Source organism: Triticum urartu, chromosome 5A, assembly GCF_056163025.1.
Source record: "Triticum urartu cultivar PI428250 chromosome 5A, HENAU_Tu73, whole genome shotgun sequence".
NCBI classification, from domain to species: domain Eukaryota; kingdom Viridiplantae; phylum Streptophyta; class Magnoliopsida; order Poales; family Poaceae; genus Triticum; species Triticum urartu.
In genome coordinates, this window is record NC_141877.1 from 330,503,491 (window position 1) to 330,514,576 (window position 11,086).

Here is an 11,086-nt window from a genome sequence, read left to right on the forward strand (position 1 = left end):
GTCATTCCCTATGCCTCAGCCATAGGTTCTATAAAGTATGCTATGCTATATACCAAACCTATTGTGTACCTTGCCATGAGTTTGGCAAGGGGTACGATATTGATCCAGGAGTGGACCACTTGATAGCGGTCAAAATTATCCTTATAAGACTAAGGAGATATTTCTTGGTTATGGAGGTGATAAAGAGTTTGTCGTAAAGAGTTATGCCAATGCAAGCTTTTACACCGATCTGGATGAGACTAAGCTTCTCTCACAAGCAAAACATGATCACACCTTAGTACTTTTTGGGTGTTAATCACATATCGATGTGAACTAGATTATTGATTCTAGTAAAACCCTTTGGGTATTAGTCACATGGCGATGTGAACTAATCACATGGTGATGTGAACTATTGGTGTTGAATCACATGGCGATGTGAACTAGATTATTGACTCTAGTGCAAGTGGGAGACTGGAGGAAATATGCCCTAGAGGCAATAATAAAGTTGTTATTTATATTTCCTTATATCATGATAAATGTTTATTATTCATGCTAGAATTGTATTAACCATAAACTTAGTACATGTGTGAATACAAAGACAAAACAGAGTGTCCCTAGTATGCCTCTACTTGACTAGCTCGTTAATCAAAGATGGTTATGTTTCCTGACCATAGACATGTGTTGTCATTTGATGAACGAGATCACATCATTAGAGAATGATGTGATGGACAAGACCCATCCGTTAGCTTAGCATAATGATCGTTTAGTTTTATTGTTATTGCTTTCATCATGACTTATACATGTTCCTCTAACTATGAGATTATGCAACTCCTGAATACCGGTGGAACACCTTGTGTGCTATCAAACGTCACAACGTAACTGGGTGATTATAAAGATGTTCTACAGATGTCTCCGAAGGTGTTTGTTGGGTTGGCATAGATCGAGATTATGATTTGTCACTTCGTGTATCGGAGAGGTATCTCTGGGCCCTCTCGGTAATGCACATCACTACAAGCCCTGCAAGCAATGTGACTAATGAGTTGGTCACGGGATGATGCATTACGGAACGAGTAAAGAGACTTGCCGGCAACGAGATTGAACTAGGTATGATGATACCGACGATCGAATCTCGGGCAAGTAACATACTGATGACAAAGGGAACAACGTGTGTTGTTATGCGGTTTGATCGATAAAGATCTTCGTAGAATATGTAGGGGCCAATATGAGCATCCAGGTTTCGCTATTGGTTATTGACTGGAGATGTGTCTCGGTCATGTCTACATAGTTCTCGAACCCGTAGGGTCCGCACGCTTAACGTTTGATGACGATTTGTATTATGAGTTATGTGCTTTGATGACCGAAGTTTGTTCGGAGTCCCAGATGAGATCACGAACATGATGAGGAGTCTCAAAATGGTCGAGACATAAAGACGATATATTGGAAGGCTATATTTGGACATCGGAAAGGTTCTAAGTGGTTCGAGTATTTTTCGGAGTACCAGAGAGCTACGGGAATTCGTCGGGGGAAGTATTGGGCCTTCATGGGCCTTGGTGGAAAGGAGAGAAGGGCCACAAGGGGAGGCCGCGCGTCCCCATGGGCTGGTCCGAATTAGACTAGGGAGGGAGCGACGCCCCCCTCTTCCCTTCTCCCTCTCCTACTCCTTCCCTCTCTCCCCTCTTGGAAAAGGATAGGGACTCCAACTACGATTGGGAATCCTAGTTGGACTCCCCCTATAGGCACGCCCCTCCTAGGCCGGCCTCCTCTTCCCCCCTCCTTTATATACGTGGGCAGGGGGGCACCCCAAAGACACAAGTTGATCTTTTAGCCGTGTGTGGTGCCCCCCTCCACAGTTACACACCTCGATCATATCGTTGTAGTGCTTAGGTGAAGCCCTGCGTCGGTAACTTCATCATCACCGTCACCACGCCGTCGTGCTGACGGAACCCTCCCTCGGCCTCAACTGGATCAAGAGTTCCAGGGACGTCATCGAGTTGAACGTGTGCTGATCGCGGAGGTGCCGTGCGTTCGGTACTTGGATCGGTTGGATCGCGAAGACGTTCGACTATATCAACCGCGTTACTAAACGCTTCGGCTTTCGGTATACGAGATACGAGGGTACGTAGACACACTCTCCCCTCTCGTTGCTATGCATCTCCTAGATAGATCTTGCGTGATCGTAGGTAAATTTTTTGAAATACTGCGTTTCCTAACACAAACTCCATCCATTGGTGTCACAGTCATCAAACCACTCGACCTTATCACCTAAATAACTCCAAAGAAAAATCCAAAGTACACAGTGTGACGAATCACCTAAATTTCGAACATAGTTTAATCAGATCTTTTGCGAAATAATCAAACATGATCTAGGGAATAAGGCTGAACATTACAACAATCCTAAACATGACCTAAATTACATAGGTTTAGTGCAAGGCATGTGAATCAAACCACATTAATAAATTTCTTCAACTACAATCCTTACACAGCCGACTATCACATAACCTAGACCTAAATCCTTAACCTCTGCACAAATGACATAAAAGAGCGTCTCATAAAAAATTGACCGGCTCTAATTCCTAAATCAGCGGCGATCAAAATTGCTGATCAAACTTTTACTAGATGTGACCTTGGCCAAATCCCCACCTCGAGTGCACCTAAAACACAAGAGGATCAGATTTACTAACCGTGCCCAGGTGTTTTATCTTCCCATTGACAATGGTGAGCATCAACCGCTTGATGTAGTCTTCAGCTCACCAAGATCATCACAAGTCACCGGCATTGTTGCCGTCACCGCCATGATGAGAGAGGAGAGGAAAACCAAAGTGTCGGGTGTGATCAATTGAAGACTAAATCAATGTGAGGTCCTTTTCGCAGAAGCATATGTAAACGCCCTTCTTTGTCCATGTCAACGCCAACGTAGCAGATTTTTATCCTGCTTGGATGCATTTGCAATTTTATGGCCTCCTGTTATGGTTTTGCAGGTTCATGTACTAAAGCGTAATTTTTTTGAACTGCTAAATGGTGTTCTTTTTTTTGAACTGCTAAATGGTGCATTTCGCCAAGCCCCCCCTCGAAATTTCAGAGTTCCCGCTGGGCTGCCGATTCGAACCAAACAGGAAACTTCCAGACAAATTCAATTCCCCATCGCCATCTCACATCCCCGTTCCCGACGCCGCCGCCTCCGACGACGACTCCGGCGACGGCCGCATTTCCGGGGAGATATACGCATGGACTCTCCGACGCACATCCCCGCCGCCGCCGGATCCGGTGAGGCACCTCTCTCTCTCTCTCCCTCTGCGCGCGCGCGATTTGATTCAGTTATCCAATGGGGATCTTGGTGGGTGGGGGACCTAGGACCTAGATTTTGCGTCCGCGTGCTTCTCCACCGTTTTTAGCGCAACTAAATTTCCCTCCAGGTTTTACTTGGTCCAAGCTGCTGTTATTGTGCGTCCATCTGTACTGCTTCACGCCATTCAGCGATGAATTCATTGGTAGTAATTCTAGATTTCTGATTTGGCACAGATTCTCCTCCGCTCCCTGAAACTTGTGACAAAGAGAATATCTATCAAGACCGCGGCATTGTCTCCGATTGCCCGATGCTGCACAGGGAGGGGGCTGTCTCTGCAAAGAGGAAAAAGAAGCCTGGCGGGTTTAACCTCAGGAAGAGCATAGCATGGAACCCTGCTTTCTTCACTGAAGAAGGTTCGGTAGTTTTTTTTGCAGATCTTCATGTCAGACTGGGCTGGAGCTAACGGTTTTGTAAAATTCGCAGGTGTTTTAGATAACATGGAGCTTTCTGTGCTCAGTGGCTCACAAATGAAGGCAAACAGGAGCCCTGGCTCAGGGGTTGGTGGTATCGTTTCCCCATTGTGTAGGTATGGGAGATCCGACAGTTCATCCGTACTGAAGGAAGTCGTGGAGAACTCTCATGGAAAATTGCTTGTGAAGTATCGAAGCGCCGAAAACAAGGGAAGGAAATTGTTTTCTCCTGCAAAAAATTCTGAGCGGCATGAACAGAGAGAACTTCCGGTCAGTTCGCCACTAAGCGCATAGTTCACTTGTGGTAGTGGTGGACACTAATAATCATGCAATAACATTGCTCTTTCTGACCAATTGCAGGGAAAGCAGGATAAGAAGTCAGCACGAAGCATTCAAAATTCAATACCGCGGTCACCAGCAGGATATGCATATCCTTTGTCAAGTTTTAAGATAATTGGACAATCTTAGTTTTTTGTTACCACTTACCATCAGTAGGTTTAACTTATCGCCAATACTGCTGTATGACGTTTTCTTGATACCTATAAATACTGTTAGTCTTAACGTAGTTATACACAGAAGAAGGTGCCCAACTCAAACACTACAGTTCAAATGACAAGAACACCAAAAAAGTCATTTCAACCTTCTATTCCCACGGTCCCTAGAAGTACCTCATCCGCAGCAAATATTTCCAAACCAAGCACAAAGCTACCTCCAGGTATTCTTGTGTATATGTTTTTTTTTAAAGAAGCTTAGTCGTGTGAACTCAGCGAATATTTTTACCTAAACCCCAGGCTCCATTTAACTTACATTATTGCATTCTTGTATGTTACTACCAACTGGCTAACTCATCACACTGCTAATTTTCAGTTAAAGCCGAGCACCCAAGTAAAATGGAGGCACTCCCGCTTAAATCGAAGATTAAGCCTACACCTTTGACTAAATCCTCTGGATCTACCACAGAGAAAGATGTGGTGAGTGCTTGCACCAGTTACCATTTTAATATGGGAAAATTTCTATGCACGACTGATATTTCAAGCAATGTCAGTTCTATTCCTAAATTTTCGTCACTCCATCAGATTCAAAAAGTCTAAAATGTATGCTACTGTAAGTATTTGAAAATGTGGATGTTTACAGCCTAAAATTTTGAATTGTAAGCACCTCATTCTACATACATATTGCATTTCCTGATTTTAGAATCCATGGCTTTAGATTTACAGATCTTGATTTATCTCAGATATTTACTACTCCCTCTGATCCATATTAATTTTAGTATAAGTACAACTTGAACTAAATCAGAGACAATTAACATGGATCGGAGGGAGTATAAGATTCGTTTAGTCATTTGAGGTGATATTCAGTTGAATATGGCATCTGGCATCCTTTGCAAGAGAAAAATGGCATATAGATTAAAAATTTCAAATATTAATCTTACCCAAGGAGACAAAACTTAGTGCTGACCTGGCTTTTAGAATTTCAAGTGTTACATAATGAAGTTCACATCACCATTTGGAAAATTTGTCTGCAGTCATATTTGCAGTAATGAAGCATACCTATTTTTTTTGCAGGCGCCTCTTGTTACAGCCACCCATGAACAAGGGAGTAGTTCTAGAAACTGTTCAAGTTTCTCAACATATTCACAAAATAGTCCCTCCAGTTTTGTTGGTGTACCTGCATCAACTTTTGCTAAGCCATCAGCACTTCGCATACCTTCACCTTCAGTTGGTTTTTTCTCTCAGGTAGACTGTTACACTCTTCCATACCTAGTAACATGTGATAGTTTTACATCTACATCTTTTTAAGAATACATATCTTTTTTCTTCTGTGATTCAGTTCACTGGTGTTGTTTATAGTTCTCTCCGTTGCATGGTTTTTGAGTCGCTGATTAGTCGCTGTATAGTCGCCGACTAATCGCCAAGTCGTTTTCTAAAAATCAGGGTGACTTATGGCGACTATACAGCGACTTGGGTCGACTAATCGCCGAGCCGCTGGGCTGGCGGCGACTTGACTAGTCGCGACTCAAAAACCATGCTCCGTTGTATGCAAATAGTGCGATTATTCTACAGCTGCTTTGAGTAATAAATACTTAAATAAACATGTGATTCTATGTGATGTTCTTATCTGCATACCACCAAGCTTTGCAAATCAGTTCCCTGCAAATGTATGAAAGATAATGGTGCTGATATCCTAATTTTTGTGGAAGGTATTTCCTTTTTTTTCGATAAAGGGTGGATTTTATTGGCTCAAAATGGAGCATCAAGAGGACACAAACACAATGAGCACACACCCGGCCTCTGCATAGTTAGGATGCACACAGCCAACACCGACGCACGCACATAAAAACATGCAGGCAAATAGAAAAGTCATATAAGAGTATAAGACCAAAGCTATGCATAGGTGATGAAAAAAGAAAAGCCCAAAGCGATTGGCAAACTACAACAATGACCATATCCACACCAACCATCTCATGACACCAAAAGGACGACAAGGTTCTTCAACAACAATGACTTCAGAAAAGGAGCGACGCTCAAGCGCTGTCGTCACCGGTTCCAACCACTCAAGGCTAGAATCTAGGTTTTCACCCGAAAGAACCAGTCCGAGCATATCCGAGCAATGCCTTCAACAAGGTAACGACATAAAAACATTGTCATTGCCTAGGCTTTCACTTGGGAACTCGAGACCGGGTGCTTGAGTATTGTCGCCACCACTTTTCCGCGATCTCAGCAGCTACATGTGATGAGGATCGCCGCTGCTGCACAACCATCCCTCTGCGTCAAGCTGTCGTCCATAGTTTGCTTCTCCCCGCCGAAGTCAACCACCGGATCTAGAGAGAGGAACCCTCATGAAGACCTTTCGGTGGTCACCACAATCCTTAGCTAGTCCGCCGCCGCATGCCGGAGTGGTTGCCATAAGGACCAAAACCGATGAAGGAAAACATAACCGCCAACTAGGCAACTACCACCTCGCCGGAGAGTACCCTGTCTAGGCCCATCTGCCCAGGGGCCGACATGGCCGGATCGGGAGCACCGAAGGCAGATCAACATCGCCCGTGCGGAGCGCAGTCGCCGCTAGATCAGGAGCGCACTGCCGCCAGATCGTCGCCGCGCCTCTCGCCGTCCGGCGGCTGCAGCCCGACCTTTGTCTCAGACCGCTGCCATGGATGAAAGGTGAAGGTATTTCCTTAGCATACATGTAGAATGGTTTAATCATTAGTAGTTATTCCATATGGAGTTTTATATGAAAGTTGCTTGAAACAAGAGATGATCATGCTACAGACGCTACTTATAATTTTTCCATAAAACGAAACTCAAGCAATCGCCTGGTGGTCTTGTTTGTAGAAGAATGACTGAGGCAGGCGGTCTGTGAAATAAAAGTTCTGTCCAACGGGAGTCAAACCCTCGTGGTTGAGTTGGTGCTCACGCACTGCCCGCGAACTGGGTGACGCCCAGTTGTCACTAATAATTTCCGTAGGCAGCACTTAACTACGTAGGGATGCTCAGTACTGATTCTAATGGTGCTGTTTGGTCCAACTGTTAGAATGTGAAAGGCAAGAAACCTATAGTTGTGAATGCTGTTGGAACGAGCCAGCAGTTTAGTTCTGATATATTTCCGTGCCCCAAATGGATCCCATCAACTGAAGGCTGGATGAACATCAATGGGGACAGCTCGTTTGTTGCCACAATGAGAGAAGCCACTGTGTGCTGTTCTCCATGACCACCAAGGGAATGTGATTGAAGCAGCCGGGTGTGTCACGGAGAGATGTCATGATGCCGAGGAAGCTGAAGCTCTGGTGTGCCTGGAGAGAGCTCTACTCGGCACGAGTCGCGCTGTTATGCCCATCACCACTGAAAGCTGCAGCCGAGTTGTCTCGGCTCTGAAGAATGGATGCCAGGACATGTCAAGGCTGGTTGCTATTTATAGTTATATTCGGTGCGAAGTTTCATCTCGTGCCGATTGTAGCTTTGTCCAGATCAGAAGAGGTCAAAACCTTGTAGCCCATGAGATTGCTTCTTATGTGCGTCAGACCAGATTGCTACAGACTGTATTCTCCCTGTAATAGTTTCTGAATAAATACCTCTTTTGCCCTCAAAAATATAAAAATAAACATAATTATATGTCTCTAAGATAGTACACGTTTAGTTTCTCTTCTTTGATTAATTTAGTTTCCAAGTTTTCTTGCCTTTGAACTTCTGAAATCTGTTGGCTTGCCTTTGTCACTTAAATTCTTATTTTTTGAGATGGCTTTATTGTGTTTCATTAAAACTTTATTTCTTGAACATCGTCAAAACTTCACTGGTTGACTGTTTTTTTTTTTCCATTTCAGGGAAAGGCTCTTGTGTCACATGATGCTGCTGCTCAAGGAAATACATCATCACTTGTAAAGCCTCCTAGATATAAGCAGCCGGAGTACCTAAAAAGCAGACTCTATCAGGCTTCTGTGCTGAATGGTGATACTGCTCAAGCAAATGGGCAGATCTGCTTTACTAGAAATACTTCATCACTTGTAAAGCCTCCTAAATATAAGCAGCCTGAGGATTTAAAAAGCAGACACAGTCTAACACCGCAGCTGCCAATCAATTGCCCTGCGGCTTCGAAGCCTCTTGTGCATCCTATAACCAATGAGAACACTCTCAACACTTTGGTCTCTTCATTACCTGTTCTAGAGCATGCTAATGTGTGTTCTGGGAAAGATTCCTTGTCAAAAGGTACAATAACATGCTCAGCATATTCAGGAAATGCAAATAATCAACCAACGCAGAAGGTTGATTGCTCGTCTGCTGGAAGTGGAGATACTACACCGTCATCGAGTTCAGAAAAAAATGGCGCTTCCAGAAATGGCGCGCTAAATGCATATAGCGTTTCATCACATGTTGAAGAAACGGGCATTATAAACAGAACTGGACCTAATAAGGATCCCCACTCTCTTAGAGCTATTTGCTCCTCAATCACTGAGCATGGTGAGGATTCCTGTTCTCATGAACCCATTGGCTCCTCAATGAACCCTATTGCTGCGATTAGATTGTCATCTTCTTACATTTCTTCTCAAGTGTGCACCCTTAATGATCTCAATTGTCAAAGCAAGTCAGACAGTAGTGCTTGTTTAGCAATTGACTTGAAAAATTCTCTTGCTGGAGAGAAAACGCTCGCAGTTTCTTTGTCAGAAGACAACAGTTGCACTCCAGGTCCTGACTTCTTGCGTGAGTTTGATTCCCAGAATCAACAGAATGCTGAATGTTCCACTCTAAGGAAATCAGTAGAGTCTACAACATCTGCAGATCAGGTGCCACAATTTGGTAATCCACTTGATACAGAACCAGCTTCATCTGACAGCACAACAGATTTGCATGGTTCTTTGTGTAATGAAGCGGAGCCTAATTCAGCAGAAGAACCAAGTACTGATGGTGGAGCGGAGTTTGACTCAGATAGTCCACCAATTGGCAATGAACTTCAGCTGTTAATAGAGTGTGACCATGACCATGATTATAGGAGTACAGAATCTTCCCCTATACAGGTAGCAGCACATATGCCTTGTGCTGATTTTAGTGATTCGAAAGAAGTCTGCAAGACAGAAACACATGATTCATTGGCAGTGGGAAGACGGCCTGCTTTGTTGGACGAACCCAATACTGAAGATGATATGGATCTTGACTCAGATAGTCCACTGGTTGGCAAGGAAGAGGTGATAATAGGGTGTGAGAGTGACCATGATTATAGAAGTACAGAATGTTCCCCTATGGAACCAGCAGTACCTGTGCCTTGTATTGATCTTAGCGATTTAGAAGAAGTCACACTTGACTGTAAGACAGAAACACATGATTCTTTGGCAGTGGAAAGACGGTCTGCTTTATTGGAAGAACCAAATGCTGAAGACGATATGGATCTTGACACAAATGAGTTGTCAGCTCTAGAGGATGCATCACCTATAGGGTATGCCTGCACCAAGTATATCGAATGCATAAAGTTAACTGGCTTCAATTGCACAGCGCATTGATTATGTCTTGTTCTTATCTTTTGCAGAAAGAACAAGGCGGCGCACAAATCAGGCGCAAATACCATCCTTAAAGATCATCTAAAACAACTGGTACCATTTTCGGAAGAATGGCTTGCTGTCATGGAGGCTTGTGGGGAGGTCAGTTTACTTGAACACCACTGCATTTCAAACCTGGCATTCATATGAATTTAGTTCAGGTGGTTATCTTAATTCTGTACATGTGATGTTCTATATACAGCTGTAATGTGCCAGATCTCTCCCCACCCTTGAGCGACCAACATAATTCTTTAGTTTTATAGTCCTGCTTCTGTATATTAGTTATGATGAATCCGATGAAGCATCTGCATGCCATATACTCCCTCTGTAAACTAATATAAGAGTGTTTAGATAACTAAATTAGTGATCTAACGCTCTTATATTAGTTTACGGAGGGAGTAACTGGCAGTTACAAGTTTCATCGAATATATCACTATTTTCAGCACGATGTTTTTACCTGATGGGTAAATGAAATACATTTTAACAGGAAGTTCTGGAACAGAAGAGTGGAGCTGTGCAAAATTCTCCTACGGACAAATCTACCCCAGAACCCAGTCCGTGGTCACCGGTACGTAATTGCAAATATGGAACTCATCTTCCCTAAACATGCATCAAGTGTCGCTTTAATATTTCCATACTCCTTAGCTTTAGAGAGTGTACATGCAATGAATCTTTACAGAACTTGCAGTGCTTTGTATAGTTCTTATAAGAAATTCCATTCTTTTCTTTTCTTTTCTTTCTGAGGAGAGAAGCAAATGCACTGGTTAGGATCAGTGGATGCACTTTTCGTTGCATTTCTTGTGACTTTGTTCAAGAGATTTTGCATGTGTCTTTGTAGGTTAAACGCAAAGCTCAAGATGTCGGTCCATTTGACTGTACCAAGTACTCCAAAAGCGTTCGAACATCTGACACGCCTTAACCTGCACTTCACCTTCTCTTGAGGTACCATCAGGGAGCAGACTCGCTGTACAAAGTCACGCAGAGCTCAGCTCGGAGTGTTGTCACTCCTGTGATCTACCACTGGATCTTATTTTGTCCAATCCAACAGCCTCGTTGAAGTGCTTTTGTTGTCCAATCCAACAATCTTATTTTGATTAAATTGTACGTATAATCAACACTGTTGACATCACACGCCACAAGCAATGCTTGTGTGGTAAATAAAGAGATAACTTCTTCTGTTTCTTCGGAATCCTCAATAAGCTACTAATTGGTGTTTGGACATTATGTCTGGCAAGGTAAAATTTCTTATGTCTGAAATCTAATAGAGCGAGCAACATTATGAGATGGAAGATTCCTTCATACAGGGTAAAATTTCCTTGCTGCCAT

The 11,086-nt window shown here is 43.4% G+C and overlaps 1 protein-coding gene across 1 annotated transcript; it reads left to right on the forward strand.

The window, feature by feature from the left end:
• The first annotated feature begins 3,046 nt into the window (after nucleotides 1–3,046).
• Nucleotides 3,047–10,941, forward strand: LOC125508837 (uncharacterized). The gene is made up of 11 exons (XM_087525987.1): nucleotides 3,047–3,243; nucleotides 3,499–3,678; nucleotides 3,749–4,005; nucleotides 4,096–4,162; nucleotides 4,307–4,450; nucleotides 4,603–4,706; nucleotides 5,301–5,471; nucleotides 8,057–9,660; nucleotides 9,751–9,862; nucleotides 10,248–10,328; nucleotides 10,599–10,941. Exons 1-11 carry the CDS (start codon nucleotides 3,204–3,206, stop codon nucleotides 10,677–10,679), a joined length of 2,841 nt encoding a protein of 946 aa, XP_087382113.1. The 5' UTR covers nucleotides 3,047–3,203; the 3' UTR covers nucleotides 10,680–10,941.
• Nucleotides 10,942–11,086: the final 145 nt, after the last annotated feature.